At 35.2% G+C, this 17,085-nt stretch overlaps 1 protein-coding gene across 5 annotated transcripts; it reads left to right on the forward strand.

Annotated features, from left to right (window-relative positions):
• Positions 1-5,961: 5,961 nt before the first annotated feature.
• Positions 5,962-16,254, forward strand: LOC139894391 (uncharacterized). 5 transcript variants are annotated; one of them, XM_071877646.1, is made up of 10 exons: positions 5,962-6,078; positions 6,201-6,331; positions 7,048-7,621; positions 7,926-12,841; positions 13,382-14,174; positions 14,261-14,943; positions 15,043-15,187; positions 15,382-15,463; positions 15,571-15,688; positions 15,816-16,254. In XM_071877646.1, the coding sequence occupies exons 2-9, from the start codon at positions 6,281-6,283 to the stop codon at positions 15,671-15,673; spliced, it is 7,347 nt and encodes a 2,448-aa protein (XP_071733747.1). In that variant the 5' UTR covers positions 5,962-6,078; positions 6,201-6,280; the 3' UTR covers positions 15,674-15,688; positions 15,816-16,254. The 5 variants fall into 5 exon arrangements, with proteins under 5 accessions (XP_071733747.1, XP_071733748.1, XP_071733749.1 ...); XM_071877647.1 differs by having other exon boundaries at positions 7,048-7,608; positions 7,937-12,841; XM_071877648.1 differs by having other exon boundaries at positions 7,048-7,576.
• The last annotated feature ends 831 nt before the right edge of the window (positions 16,255-17,085 follow it).

The raw sequence follows: 17,085 nt of genomic DNA on the forward strand, positions 1-17,085 counted from the left end.
AGTAACAAAATAGTAAATCGAAATTAATTCATTTACTATTCATATGAATAGTAAATGAACCGAAATTAATTATTTTACTATTCACATGAAAGCGACATGATAGAAATTATTAATTATAAGTTACATAACATATCCCTGAAGTATTTGAGAAATACGACTTTATGATACGTAATTTGAATTCACAGGTTCTTTTAAAAGGTTCACGGGCGAAATATTAAAATAAAATATCTATATATATTGTACCATATTACGGAGTAATCAATCTCTCATTCTTCTTTCGATGAACTAAAAATTTTGATTTCATAATATTAACCAAAGGTTGATTAATATTACTTGGGTTTGGACTAGCATCCATTGACGGTCGTTTGAAGTGTAGTATGGACTATCCAAAGAGACGGTCATACTTTTGATCGTAAGTTTCTCTCCGTCTCATCAATTTTTCAAGAAAGGTATATCGTTAACTCCTCTTTTGTTTTATATTCATGACAATTATTATGATATAACTGGATCATTGGGAAAGATTAATCGTGTGCATGTTCCATTAAATAAGTGAAAATTTAATCTTGTTAAATTTTGTTCATAAAATAATAAAAGATAATTATTTTAACTATCCGCTGCGTTAATCTGTTTTGACTAAAAGTACACACGATTTTCCAACACTAAAGCTACAAACTTTCCATCAATCAAACAAGTATGAACACAAATTTGATCAAACAAAGTAATGGAACCCTAAGCTAGAGAGCTTGGATCCTTTTCACACAAGTTATGAGATTACAAAGCTAGAAAGCTTGAATCTTTGGTGTTCTTGAAGATCTTGAAGCATAAAGCTTGGATCTTCAAGTTACATGAAGATCATAAACACAAGTTTTGATCTTTATAACAAAATAATGAGATCATAAGTTAGAAAACCTAGATCCAAAAAAAGAAATGAAGATTCAAAGCTAGAAAGCTTGAATCTTGGTTGTTCTTGAAGATCCTCGAAGCATGAAGCTATATCTTCAAGTTACATGAAGATTACAAACACAAGTTTGAATCTGTACAACAAAATAAAGTGATTAAAAGCTACAAGATTTAGATATACAAAATAGGTGAAGATTCAAAGCTAGAAAGCTTGAATCTTCCATGTTCTTGAAGGATTCAAATCCATGTTTGAATCTACAAGATATAACAAGATCTAAAAGCTAAAGAGCTAGATCCAATGATGATGATGATGTCGTGAATGAGAAGGGAAGAAGAAGAAGAAGAAGAAAGTTTAAAACTTACACTTTTTAGAGTGAGAAAGACTAGAGAGAGAATTAGAGAGTAAGTGTGTGTAAATTGTAAATGAAATCAAGTGTGAAATGAATGGAATAAGCTTGGTATTTATAGGAGGTGAGGTGGTGGTGAGGTGGGGAGGCCGTGGGTTTGGTGGGGGGACAAGAGGGACACCTTTTTACTTTTTGGTTAATGGTTATCTAAAGTTGGTGCTTATGTTAGGATCTCATGCAACATTAAGGATAATGGTTAACAAAAATACTAGTATGTTCCCTCTAATAAATGGGCATTTGTCTTACATTAATATGGGTCACTAACTTATTAAAATTGGGCTAATTAAATAGTCCACTAGCTAGTGTTGGGTGGGCTAAAGTCCAACAAGGTAGAAAGTCCAACAAGACTAACTAGTGTGCTCTGGTAAATTACTAAGCGTAATTAAGCATCCAAAAACTCAAGTAATTGTTATTATAAAATAACAATTAGTATTTCGTAGTCATAATATTCCGATTATGACCAAAGTTAAACGTGTACACAATACGCAGTTCGTTCTAAACGTCAAGTGACACCAACGGTCATAAAGGCTTCCGGGGATCAAGTTAAGTACCCTACGTACTTAAAGGCACGTTTAAACATATAAACAAAAGTAATCCACATGTAGTAAGATCCCAGAGTATAATATGGCAAAGTACGCACAAATACGCAGTTTCGTGAAAGCACAAAGCACAAAATCAAGTCGAAAAAGTCGGGTCGTTACAACAACCCTCTTCGTTTCCGCTTATTTATTTGCTTAGGAAGTGTCTTTGTTTGTTTATAAGTTATATTGGTACGTGTGTTTAGTAGTGACCGCTTGTTTGATGTTTCACGTTAGGTTATGCTCGGATGTTTCCTTCGGCGGGTACGCTAATCGGGGATCCTTGGGCTAATGTCTTGACATACTCGTTCAATTCACTAATCGACAACAAGTTTGGTGGTTCGAATTCTTCAAAGAGCTCCAAGTCTCACAAGGGCAAATCAGTGGTAGAGTATTCCTTTTGGTTTGCTATTTTGGTTAGGTTGTTAGGTGGTTTTTTTGTTATTTATTCGTAATTTCCTTTGTTTCGTTATGGTGTATCGGGTTTCGGTTTTAGCATTTTGGCTCATGATTTTTTGCTTTTTAGTAGAGTTTTGTTTAGGTCGGATTGTTATCGTGAGCCAGGATGCTTATAGCTTGTACCTTCGCAGGCCCGGCCCAATAATAGGACAATGTGTATATTTGTACAAGGCCCATATATTTTAGGGGCCTAAAATTATTAAAAAACTCTGCTAAGGAACTAAGGCCCACAAAAATTATTAAGGAACTAGGGCCCAAAAATAAAGCAGATGGTAATCTTACGGAATACACTACGTGACATACGTGATACACTGATAGTCTGATACGTCGCTCGACTTCTGCTAATCTGCTTCGGTGCTTCATCCTTCTTCATTGATTGTAAATATCAGTATTCGAATTTCAGTCGGTTCTTTTGGACTTAGCTTCATCGATCTCTTATTTTGTTATATGTATGTAAGCATAACCTAGACATTATGCTATTATCAGTTATTCAATTAATCAATTTAATGTTTAGTTGGGACATGATATCTATTTCGATGAGTATAACTGTATAAGCTTGTGGGTTTGAAAAGAACTGAATGAAAAGAATTGAATGAGTATATCCTAATAGCCGTAATCGGTAAGCGTATAGCTTCTTTTCACCGAATGTTTATCAATTATCATCAATTATTTCAATTAATCAAATTAATGTTTACAGTTAGTTTGCTTGTCTGTTTCGATAAAAAGAAAAAAAAAATATAGTCCTTTACTGTTATGAATAATGAACTTATGATACATTATCATATTAAGTATTAGACAAACCTTACGAATAGTATAGAGTCAAAACCGTCATTTCCTACCTCCTCTACTTAAATATCTTTTCTCTCCATCTTTCTTATCCAAAATGAGCCACTCATATCCTTCCACATACAACCAACAAATATAAAATGACTAAACTACCCTCTCACTACTAAACCTCTCTCCAGTAAGTACAACCAACATAGCATTCCGTACAACTATCTAAAAAAAAAAAACCACTAGCCTTCCTTAACAAAAATACCCCACCCAAATCTAGATAAATCTCATGTTCAAACACAATATACCTTAACATGAAGTTTTATAGACATGAAATTTGTTAGAAAAATCATTCATCATCACATGTTAAGAAACTAAAATAATACACCATAATACACCATACACAAAAAATAATAATAAAAAAATAACACATGAAAGCATCAAACAAAGAGAAATTTTACATTCAAAGAGATAATGTGAACAATGATGTAGCTTTCGTTGGTGACACGGTGGCCATTTCTGACACCCCTGCCGTCGCCGATTGCCGCATGTGATAACCACCACCAATTAGATCTTAAAAACAGAAAGAATATCAAAACTCCTCAAACTATATAACTGCTGCGAGAAACTCACTTGCTCAAAAAAACAGCCAAACAGCCGGAAAACTAAAGAAAAATGTTGAGTAGTGATCGGAAAATGTAAATCTCCGTCGGTGGCTATTTGTGGCGCGTGACGGACAAGAAACCGCCAAAACCGATTGATTTTGTTCGTAACGTAAATTCGTGTTGAATGGCGTTGGAGGTGGCTTCCAGAATTTAGAAAAAAAAGGAAGAATTAAAGATAAAATGTTTGAAAAGTTTTAGTCATTAGTTTGAGTTGTTGGAGAAGAAAAAGAGAGGAGAGAGAGTTGGTTCTTTTTAGTCATTAATTTGAGTTGTTGGAGAAGAAAAAGAGAGGGGAGATAGTTGGTTCTTTTTACTAGGGAATATTAAAATTAATGACATGTGAACCGAATTGTAGTAGATCACCCACCTTCCCAGTCTATTGTTATTTTATATTTAGTTGTATTAGAAAGCCCAAATTCTAAAAAGCCCAAACCTAAGAGGTCCAAAAAAGTATGTCCATAATTTATCAAACAAACCAAATTGACCATATAGATAAAAGATGTGTGCCTATAACTAATTTCAATACTTTAAAATTTAAGCACTATATACGATACGATAAACAAATTAAAATTTGACATCATCTAGCAAATTTTGAATTCAATAATTATTATGACTATAAAATCATCTACTTAAACGCAAACGGTCAATAATTAATAAACCCGGCGCAACGCAAGGGTACAAAACTAGTTGATACAATGATACACTCTTATTAATTTAATTATTTAAATATTTGATGCTTAGGTAATGTGTTAATGAATTCAAGTAAACTAGTATAACTTAAACATACGATAAGCTTTTCTTGAAGTTGGAGAAAAAAATAATGATGTTGCAATTGCTAGTGAAGCAAATTCAATAGCAAAAACATAACTTGGTGAATTTGATTTTTTAATATCAATTGTCATTTGGTATCAAGTATTAAACGAGGTGAACATTGTGAGCAAAAAGTTACAATCAAAAGATATGAATATTGAGATTACTATCAAAGAAATAAACAATTTGCTTGAGTATTTCAAGGATTATAGAGAAACGGGTTTTTCAAAGGCTATTGATGAAGCTAACGAGATTGCAGTTAAAATGGATGTTGACCCAGTATTTTCAAAAAAAAAAAAAAAAACGTTTGATTCATAGGAAAAAAAAGATTTGATGAGAGTTCAAGTAGTCAGGACGTTTCATTTACACTCGAAGAGGCTTTTCGAGTAAATTATTTCATATACATTGTGGATAAAACTATTCTTTCTCTTAAAACAAGATTTGATCAATTTAAAAACTATGAGAAGTTATTTGGTTTCCTATTTCTACATAACTTGAGAGGAATTGAAAGCTGAAGATTTAAAGTCATTTTGTAACGAATTGGAAAAGAAACTCAAGCATGAAGGAAAATCGGATATCAATGGTCATGAACTTTATATTGAGTTAAATTCATTTGACATAATATGAGCCGGTGATTTTAAGAATCCTTTAGATATTTTGTGTAACACCCTAGGCAAATCCCACATCGCCCACGAACATGAGTGATTATGGGATTATAAGGTAATACTCACGCTTAAATGACACAACGCGTTTTGGGATCACAAGCTGAGTAGAAGTGCGAGTACGTTGTGGTTAAGCGTGCTCGGGCGAGAGCACTACCAGGATGGGTGACCTCCTGGAAAAGTGCTTCTCGTGTGTGGTCGCCAAGAAAAAGCCGTGCGCCTGCGGGCAAAGCGGACAATATTGTGGTCATGTTAAGCTGGGGTGTTACATTTTGATGCATCTTAATGAGTCTCAAGAAAATTTTTCTAACGCCAGGATTGCATATAGAATATTATTGACTATTCCAGTTACAGTGTCATCTGCAGAAATGAGCTTTTCAAAGCTGAAATTATTGAAAAATTACCTACGATCCACAATGTCCCAACGAATACTGAGTAAATTGGCGATGATGACTATTGAAAATGAAATCTTAGAGAGTACTATGAAGAGATAATTAAACAATTTGCTACCAAGAATGCGAGGAGGGCTTCAAAAATCATTGGTTAACTATTAGAGTATGTAATTCTAATGGTAAAAGACTCATTCTATATGGATATCCTTTTTTCGAAAAAATAAAAAAAATAAAAAAAGTTTATCACCCAAAGCGTAATCTTAAAACATACCCTAACTAGACGTAACACCTACATTCCTTTTAACCCCCACACACAAAAAAGCACCCTTTTCATTTTATTTTTCAGATCTAATCGTAATCAAATAACGCTTCCAATTTCCCCAAATACCTAACCTACAAGATCTATCCAAAATCACTCTACCAGCTTAAAGGTTACTTCAATTCCTTATTTTTTATATCACACAAATTCATATTCATACGATTTGCGATCAATCAGTATTTTAACTTATAACTCCCAAGTTGTTATATTAACAACCATTGCTACGTTTTCCAGGTGTCTGATGATCTAACGGTTGGTTGAGAACCCTAACATGAATAGGATTTTATGAATTAGAATCGAATTGTTATTGATTAATGGATAAAAATAAAAATCGTACCGATCTGCTCGCTGCTGGCCGTAAAAAGGTTAGTTGAAACTTATAGTTACTGTGTGATTGTGATTCAATTTATTTGAAGCTAAATCCCTAAAACCTAATTAGATGAGGTGTTATATATTTGAAGCTAAATCCCTAAAACTTAATTAGATGTGGTGTTATGCTATTTATGCAAGCAGAAACATATATAGAAATGCATTGATTTATTATTATAATTTTTGCTGTAAACTTTATTTGTTGGGTAATTTTGTACCATATGTCTCGTTATTTAGTTAGATTTAGAATTGTTATTGAGTTTAATCTTCCAGGAATAAAAATGTATCATGTATGTATTAATTGGTTATACATTAGTCAACTGAATTATCGTTTCATTTATTGGCCTATTTGTTAGCTTTAGTTTTTTTTATTAGTTGATTTGAAAAGATAATTTTATTGCCGTACAACCATATAGGCACATCAGCCTTTTGGTCTTAGTTTCATTGAATAATTATTTCGAAAACAGAGTGGTAAATTGAACGGTGTCTTGCTTTAGTGTCAGTTGGTACCAAACTGATATAATTTTCCGTTACATACTGTGTCACGTATGCATTCCCTAGTTTTGCTTTAAATGCATAGTATGAATAGTATGAAAGAAACATTAGGTATCCGTAAATTCAATTTTTCTATTTTATGTCAAATATACATTCTTATTATACACTAGAAATTATAAAATATAAGTTTTGACATTTTTTTGATGGGATATATCAGCTACAACAGTATCGGCAGAAAAAGGATGGCAAAGGCAGTAAATCCTCAGGCAAGGGTAGTAAACCCGATTTTGATGTAGTTACCGAAGAATCATCTTCCATTGGTAAACCAACAAAGGGAAAGAAACATGTTGCCGCCACAGAAGCAACTGTCCAACATTCGTCAACAGAGGATGTTGATTTATCTAGTGCTGATGTGGCGACTCAAGACATCTCCACATCAAGTTTACCAATAGAAATTTCTGAAGCTGGTGAGTCAGTTGGTCATTCAGGTCCAGATGAAAATCAGCAATGTTCTAATCGTGATGATGAGATACCGACTCAACGTGATGATGAGTTACCGACTCATCATGATGATGAGATGCTGACTCATCGTGATGATGAGATGCCAACTCATCATGTTGATGAGATACCAACTGTTTCTTCTTCAAGGACAGTTGATGTTGAAGAAAAACCTGAAACTGGGGATGAACCAGTGACACCTGTTGGTTTGAAGGCCGTACTCCATGGCAACTTTTCCCGTAAAGCAGGTGAATTTAAAGATGCAAGTGGGGAAGATCAGGTACCAGATGTAGGTTGTGCCTGTATTCTCTTGTTCTCAAATATTATTTATTTTTTACTGTATATTTTTCAACTAGTAAAGGATTTTGCTAATGATTACCCTTAGGGCTATCGTTAACATGCATTAAATCATTGTACATAGCGGTTATCAATTACTAGTAAACAGGGCAGTTATTGAATTATACAATAGTATAAATCTTTTAAACGACAGCCCTAAGGGCTGTTGTTTGCAAAATCCATATTAAAATGGGCCTGAAAATATTAGAATCCATCTATTTTTGTGGGTTATAATCGAAATCCCTATTTGTTGTTTGGTAGGGGCAATGCAGGAAGATAATCATTCCAGTTTGATAGATCTTGAAGTGGCTGAAAGAGCTCAAGTTAATTCAGGGGATGTTGATGAAGATATTAAGATGGATTATACAGTTAGCACAACGGAACAAATTATTGAAAATGAAGATTCAGGCTCTAATAAAGCAGATCCAAATTCTTTATCTGTGATCACATCTTCTGATTCTGAACATACAATTCAACCAAAAGAAGAAACAGTGGCGGGATTTCAAGGTGATGAAGAGTTGCCACCTACATCAGGTGATTATGTGGTCAACCCAGTTAGCCTCACTCAGCTTGCAAAGGCATTGCAGATTCTAGGTGAAGATGAATTCAGGTTTGTGATGGCCGAAAGAGATTCGTGTCTTGGTAGGGATGTAAAGAAAGATGGTGATATCAAGTCTGGCTCTATAGAGTTTTCTGATAGACTCAAAGACCAGTTATACATCAACAGTTATGAAAAAGAGTTAATGTACTTACAGCTATGTGAAGACTCAAATAAACGGGCAGAACTTGATAATGAGAAGGTATTTCTTAATGCTTCTCTTGGTGATGTTGAAGAGAAGAACAAAATTCTGTCTGAAGATCTTATCAAATGTAGGGCAGAGCTGGATAGAGTTACAGGTGAAATGGAGAAGCTTCAGATGCAGTTTTCTTTCTCAAAGACCGAAATGGACCGGTGTTCTGCCCGTATTGAGGAGTTCCAGGTTGAACTTGAGAGGTCTGAACATCAGTTGTCAAATGTGTCATCTGAATTGGTTGATAGCAGGAGTTTGTTGTCAGATTTGCAGGCTAAAAATGAAAACCTGAATGTGAAAGTTGCTTCATTGACTGAAGAGAAACAAAAGAAAGAAATGGAAAAAGATGGTGAGATTCTTAAGAATGAAAAGTTAACAAAAGAGATAATGGAGTTAAAATCTTTAATGGAATTATCTCAGGCTGAGAACGTCGACCTCAAAGAAAGGTTTGCTCTTGTAATGGAGGAGAAGGCTAAACTGGAAAATGAAAAAGAAATCTTTGTTTCTGAAAAAGAGAGTCTGTTAACCGAATTGGTGGAATCGAAGAGATTAATTGAAGCACTTCAGGGGTTGAATGCAAATTCAAATGAGGATAAAAGTAAACTTGAAGAAGCAAACAAGCATTATGTTGAGGAGAATAAGAAATATGCGATGGAAATATTGGAATCCCAGCATTTGGTCGAAAGTTTACGTTCAGAAGTTGCAAACTTTGAAAATGAGAAAACCAGACTTGGAGACGAGATAAGTCATCTGATTGTAGAAAAGGAGGAAGCTTTGACAAAACTCACAAACAGCAAAACTTTAATGAAGGATCTGCAGACTGAATATGAGAAGTCCATGGCCGCCTTAAAAGATGGGGCCCAGCGTATTGAACAACTTACTGTGGAAAATGTCACTCTTACTAGTAATTTGGAAGTGTACAGAGAGAAGATTAGTGAATTTGATGACTGGAAAATGAAGTCTGAGCAAAGGGACTTTCAGGAAAGTATATCCATTCAAGATAATTCTCAGCATCTAGTTGAAGGTTCTGACCCTAAACTAGAAGAGCAGATTAGCAATTTGGAGGAAACGTTAATTAAACATGTGATCTTGGATGAATTTGTGAAGCAGTATGTGTTCACTGTTGAAGCCAAAAAGGGTGAACTTATAGATCTGTGTGAAGACTTGAGGCAGGAAGGGACCACCATTAAAACCAAGAACTTCGAGCTCACAGAAAAGCTATGCAACTCTGAATCACGAATCAGTGCATTGCAGGCAGAAGTGGATGAACTACAACAGCTTGAAACAATTTACAGAAAGCTGGATACATCTATTGGTTTGATTGAAACCAGTGTTGATCAAAATATAAGTACTCGTGTGGCTACTTCTGTTAACCAAGCTCTTGCAGTGATCCACGATCTTCATGGAAAGCTTGAAGATGCTCTTAGGAAACACGACATGCTTTCTGATTCTTACAAGGAAATGACTGAAAAGGTTAAAGATTTGGAGGGGAGAAATGAATTGGCTTCGTATGTGATACATAAAGTGTTTGATAACCTTCAGAAAATCGTGGATGATATAGGCCCGTTTACTCAAGAAAATGAAGATGATACTACAAAGGAGGAGTTGGATCATCTTGAAATCAGCAACTATGACATCTTTATTGAGAAGTTGATAATGATGCTTCATGAGAGAGCCCAGCTTGAATCCAAGAATAGAGAATACAACGTGGAGTTGTTGCGGAAAATGAAAGATTTGGAAGAATTAAATAAAAGGTGTGTTGGTCCAGATGTTATTGTCAAGTTGTTTGAAGATATTCAGTCTTCAGTTACACTAGATGACATTGAGATCAAACCAGATGAACCTGCATCTTCTTTAGAGTCTTTAATTCATTCTCTCGTAAAGAATTTGAAGACTAATGAAATGAGATCAATCGATATGCAGAATGAGTTAGACCATTTAACTTTCTCAATCGTTTCTTATGAAATTGAAAGTCACATTCTAAAGGGAAGTTTGATGAGTGCAATGGAGCAGCTTGTTACTGTTCAATCTGAAGTACAATCAAAAGAAAAAGAGCTCCATCAGTCTGAACAACGTGTATCTGCCCTGAGGGAAAAGCTACACATCGCTGTTACAAAAGGGAAAGGTCTTATTCAACAACGTGACACTTTGAAACAAAATCTTACAGCAACATCCAGTGAATTGGATAAATGCTTGCACGAGTTACAGTTGAAAGATGCTACACTTCAGGAAACTGAAACAAAATTAAAAAATTACTCTGAAGCTGGTGAACGTATGGAAGCTCTTGAATCGGAGTTATCGTACATTCGGAATTCAGCTACTGCATTGCGAGAGTCGTTTCTTTTGAAAGATTCTGTTCTTCAGAGAATAGAAGAGATCTTAGAAGATTTGGATCTTCCAGAAGATTTCCATGTGAGAGATATCATCGAGAAAATTGATTGGTTAGCAAAATCAGTATCTCAGAACCCGTTTCCTGTTAGTAATTCAGATCAAACGGGTTCAATTCCAATTGAGAGAACTCGTTCATATCCTGGATCTGTTTCCCGGGCTTTGGATGGTTGGAGGGAAGATCTAGAACCAACTGTAAGTTCAGATGATGAATTGAGAAGAAATTATGAAGAACTCCAAAATAAGTTCTATGAGTTGGCTGAGCAAAATGAGATGTTAGAGCAATCATTAATGGAGAGAAATAACCTAGTAATACGGTGGGAAGAAGTTTTGGATAAGATAAATATGCCTCAACAGTTGCGATCACTAGACCCAGAAGATAGAATCGAGTGGTTAAGAGTCGCTCTGTTGGAGGCAAATGACCGTTGTGACCTTCTTCAGCAAGATATTCATGATTTGGAAAAGACCCGGGAAACATCGGCTGCTGATCTTGAAGAAAGTCAAAGAAGATTAGTTGACCTTGACTCAGCTGTAAAGTCAACTACTGATGAACGGGAACAGCTATTTGCTAGTTTGGAGGTTAGAAATCAAGATTATGATAAAATCTGCGAGAAAGTTGCATTATACGAAACTGAGATTGATAAGCTGAAAAATGAAGTTGGTGCATTGCAACTAAAATTGGATGAGAAGCTTTCTAATGAAGTTGCATCATACCAAACCGAGATTGGTAAGCTTGAAAATGAAGTTAGTGAATTGCAACTAAGATTGGATGAGAAGCATGCGGATAAGGAGCATATGGACCATCTTAATGGTGAAATTAGGCGGTTACAGAATCTAGTTAAGAACATGCTTCAAGTTCCACAAACAGAAGCTCCTGATTCTAATTCAAATGATATTCAGTTCCTGGAAGGATTACTAAATGAGCTTGCAGAAAAGCACATCACTGAAACAACTCGGTTGACTCATGGAGAAAGAAGCGTTGACCTGTCAAACATGAACGAGGAGTTGGGAAAAAAGCTGGAGGAGGTTGAAGGTGATTTAGCCCGAGTGAAGGATGAAAGAGATAAACATGTGGAAAAAAGTCAGTCTTTAGTTCTGGAAATTGAATCATTACAGATAAAAAATAAAGAAATGCAGAACTCACTGGTTCAGGAAGAGCAGAAAACTGCTGCAGTTAAAGAAAAGTTAAATGTTGCAGTTAGAAAGGGCAAGTCTTTGGTTCAAGTACGTGACAGTATGAAGCAAACAATCAGTGATTTGACTTCTCAGGTTGAGCGTTTGACTGCGGAGATTAAAGTTCGTGAGAATACAATTTTGGAGTTTCAGCAGAAAATGAAGGATTTATTTACTTCACAAGAATTGGTGGAAACTAAAGAGTCTGAAATTCAGTTCTTGAAAAACCGCCTAGAAGAAGCAAACGGTGAGCTGCAGGATAAAACTAACACATTGAGCATGATATTAAGGGCTTTGGGGGAGATTGATCTTGGGGTTGACTTTAAAACAAATGACCCTTTTGAGAAAATGAAACAAATTGTCAAAGTATTGCAAGATTTGGAAGATGCCATGTCATCTTCTGAACAAGATTCAAGAAAATCGAAAAGAGCTGCTGAACTACTCCTTGCAGAGTTGAATGAGGTACAGGAGAGAAATGAAGACCTTCTTGAGGAGCTATCCAAAATCACCATGGAAAGGGATTCGGTAGAGGCTGCTAATCGTGAATCTCTCACACGTATTGAGCAGTTATCTGCTCTTCATTTGGAGGAAAGAAATAGCCAGTTTACTGAACTTATGAACTTGAAAGCTAGTTTAGACCAATTGAGACCTGGATTAAGCAAAATCTATAACATCATTAGTGATGTTTTGCCCAAAGACTTGGACCACCTATACAATCTCGAAGCCAGTATCAACTCGTTGTTGGAGTCAAGTGATGCTTCTAATGTGGGTGGCCAAACTTTAAGTAGTTCTCATGGTGGCATCAGCTTAAGGCCAGAGTTCAAGGTAAGCCACCTGTTTTTTCTTCTTTAATGCTTGATTCTTTAGCTCAGTTACAAACCCTTTTCTCTATTAAGTTAGTCTACAGCTCATACTATTTAATCTTTATTCTTTCTTTTATTTTTCCACATAAATTTGAAATGTTTGAGATGTATCGGATGCACTTATAGGATGTAGTTGTCATCATTCTTTCCTTTGTAAAAGCAGTTATTTATCATCGACTTTGATTTACAAATAGAAGGCATCTCTTATTGAAAAATAGTATCAGAGGTGGTATTTTTGACTCATCTTAATATGAGTAGATTAACATACTTTTTGTTAGCGATTTTTTGACACTTCACTATCTATAATTTTTTGTTACCACAAGTGTTTCAACCCATTCACACACATCCTGGCCAGACCCATATTATCATAGCTTTTTGACTCAATAGTGACTCACTTCTTCACTAGGACTTGTATTCTAATATTCTTTTATTACAATGATATGTTGAAGAAGAGTTCTTACATATGATGGTTATATACTTACTAATTTGTATCTCATTACAGGTCAGCAAAACAGAAGAGCTACACAAAGACAACCAGATAATTGATTCATGGAGGTTTATTGGTAGCCACATGCAAGATTTAATGAATAATGTCAATGTTTGTGAAGAAAAGTTGCAGAGCTACTCAAAGTTTTTACATGAAAAGATTGTTGATTTATCTGAGACAATGTCAGCTCTTCATCAAGAAGTAACTTCTCATAAATATTCCATTGAATCTGCAAAGGAAGAGATTGCTTGGTTAGAGTCCAATGGTAAACAGAACGAGACAGAAAATGTAATGTTACATAAATATATATCAATTCTGTATGAAGCTTGCAAAAATTCAGTTCTAGAAATTGAGAAAAGTAAAGGCCAAATAGTGGCAAATGATTCTTTGGGTCACGATATTTTTAGTGGTGAAACTCTTACTGTATCTGAAGAGCGTATCACGAGTATGGTGAACAGATTATTGTCACTTGTGAAGGAATTTCATAGTGTTCAATCTGAGAATCTTGAAGTCAACTTGAAGGAAATGAAAGCTACAATCTCTAACTTACAAAGAGAACTCACAGAAAAAGATGTTCAGAAAGATAGAATGTGTGTGGATCTTGTGGGCCAGATAAAGCGGGCTGAAGCAGCTGCTATGAGCCACTTGCAAGAACTTGAAACTTCAAAGACTCAGATAAACGATTTAAACGGGCAGTGTAAGGTTCTGGAACAACGGGTCAAAGAGCTAGAAGGCCAAGAAATCATATTGGTTGACTTGCATGAGAAAGTCAAATCACTTACAGATGCTTTGACAGCAAAAGAACAAGGTCTTCATTTGTTTTATCGTTTTTGTTGTATAGTAGTTTATTATCAAAGCAATATTATCTAACCAATTTTTACTTTTTGACTGCAGAAAATGAAGCTTTATTGCAGGCACTTGATGAAGAGGAAGGCCAAATGGATGACTTAACAAACAAAATCACTGAATTAGAAAAAAGTGTGCAGCAGAAGAATCTTGACTTGGATAATTCTGAAGCTGCTCGTAGCAAAGCTTTAAAGAAGCTTTCTGTAACCGTGAGCAAGTTCGATGAACTTCATCATCTATCTGAAACCCTAGTTTCTGAGGTTGATAAGCTTCAATCTCAGCTTCAGGAACGGGATTCTGAAATCTCGTTTTTGAGAGATGAAATCACCCGCTGCACCAGTGATTCTTTACAAGCACTTGAAACTGACAAAAGGGATTTGACTGAGATCCAAGACATCTTGACTTGGTTAGATTCAATGGTTTCTGGAGTAGAAATGAATAACACGCGTCTTGATGGTAACAAAATTGATCAGGTTGATGAATGTAAAGAAGTACTCAAGAAGCAAATAACATCTATCATCTCAGATTTAATAGATTTAAGACAAGTGGCACAAAGCAAAGATGATCTGTTGCGTATAGAGAGGAGCAAAGTTGATGAATTGATACGTAAAAGAGATCATCTTGAAAGTTCTTTAAGGGAAAAGCAATCTAGATTGAGTTTGCACGAAAAAGATGGTGATTCTGCACAAGGGACATCAACGGGCTCTGAAATCGTTGAAGTTGAATCTGTGGTATGTCATAGTTAAACTTCTAGTTTTTAACCTATCACGAGTTATGAACAAAAGGGATCATGTTTTCATGAATATAAAGAATTACTTAATGTTGTGCAGATAAATAAATGGCCTATGCAAGGGACATCCATGGCACCTCAAGTTCGTAGTTTGCGAAAAGTAAATAACGATCAGCTTGCTATTTCAATAGATGATATGGATTCTGATGATAAGGATAAGTTAGAAGATGACGATGATGATAAAGGTAACTTGGCTTTTTCTTACATCCATTGTATTTTCTTTGTATGATAACATGAACTTGAAAACTGTCCAGAATCGAATTGAAGTCACAAGAAAGAATTGTGTTTATTAATTTTATGATATTCAATCTATACACTAGTTTGAAGGTACCAAATTGTAACTTAATTCTTATAAATACTTCTTATGTTGCTCAATCAGCTCATGGTTTCAAGTCTCTTACTACATCAAAACTTGTTCCAAGATTCACCAGACCCGTTACAGACTTTGTTGATGGCTTGTGGTACTCTCTCTCTCTCTCTCTCTCTCTCTCTCTCTCTCTCTCTCTCTCTCTCTCTCTCTCTCTCTCTTATAACACGCATTGACTTTGTTGGAAATGCTATATTACAGGGTTTCATGCGATAGAACATTAATGCGGCAGCCTGCTCTGAGGCTGAGTCTTATTCTTTATTGGGCTCTGATGCATGCACTTCTTGCGGTTTTTGTAGTTTGAGAAACAGCAGACGTGGTTAGATTCTTCCTAACGTTGATGTTTATGCATGCCTTAAGTTTGCTTTTTTGCATCTAAAGCAAAATGTTACATATTAATTGTGCAACACAACCTAACATTGATGTTTTGTTCTTTTTATTTACAGGTTCTCAATCGTTTATAGAATATATGATGGACTTGTAGATGAACGTTAGGTTAGTTCATCATTAATGCAGATTATTCTTATATTTAGCTATAGCAAGCGAAAGTGGGTGTGATTTCTTCATATTTTATCAGAAAGTCACATATTGCTTCATCTTGTTCGGTGAAATTATCTTTTGATTTCAGCATGTATTTTGAAGTTCTACAGTTTGCCTCACAATATTGGCCTAAAGATTCTTTTTTATTTTTCTTTCTTTTATAGGCAGGTAAGTGCATATACGTGTAGTTTTGTTATCCCTGTATCTGTGGGGTTTACTTGTAAGATGATTGCAAAGATTGTTTTGAGCATTGAAACATAACTTTCCATATTTTTGCGTCTTTTAAGCAGTGTACGACTTTTATTGCTTGATATACGAGGGAATAATGCGTGCATTTTTGTTAGTTTAGTTTGAATGTGTCTATATAAATATTTGGGTTTATGAAATTTGTGTGAAACTTATGTAAATAAATAATTTCTATTTGAAATTACATAGATGTAAAATTATGATAAGATTGGTAGAAGAGAACAGTTTTTGATGTTCAATATAAAAAATTACAGGCCTTTAAATCATAATTTCAGTTATGATCACAGACCATTGGACAAAAACAATTTAAAAAACAGATATCATCTTAGTATCCACATATATTTGATGTATGGTGTTGTCGTGTTGATATTTGAATTACTAAGGCTGAAGCTAGGGATCACAATGGATCAGATATAGATCCGGTGCGCTTATATACATATACATATCCATTTAATTTTTTTTTTTTTGAACGGCAAGATTGCATCAGTCCGGACCGAAGCCTAGTCATCATTTGCACACACACACGTTCGGGCAGGAAACCCGAACCACGATCACAGGGATCCGAACCCTTAAACCATCCCGAGGGGCAGGCGGGCCGGACCTTAGTCCCGGATCGGGTCGGTAAAACCTTCCCTTTGGGCTGACCTCAATGGAGCCTATTTCAGTCCATGTTTAATTTGGTCATTCAGAAGCCAGGTTCGAACCCTGGACTTCTTACCCGGCGAGGGTGTTAAACACCACCGCGATACCACTCAGGCAAATGCCTCAAAATCCATATTCATATCCATATTCATTTAAATATAATTCATCCATCCATATCCAAATCTGTTGAATTAAACGAGTTATCGGGTATCCGTTTGATGTTAAGTTTTTTTAAAAAATATTCCTATTATTAAATGTAATCATCAAAATATTTTTAACAAAGATGCG

Source organism: Rutidosis leptorrhynchoides, chromosome 2 (assembly GCF_046630445.1).
Source record: "Rutidosis leptorrhynchoides isolate AG116_Rl617_1_P2 chromosome 2, CSIRO_AGI_Rlap_v1, whole genome shotgun sequence".
Taxonomy (NCBI): Eukaryota; Viridiplantae; Streptophyta; class Magnoliopsida; order Asterales; family Asteraceae; genus Rutidosis; species Rutidosis leptorrhynchoides.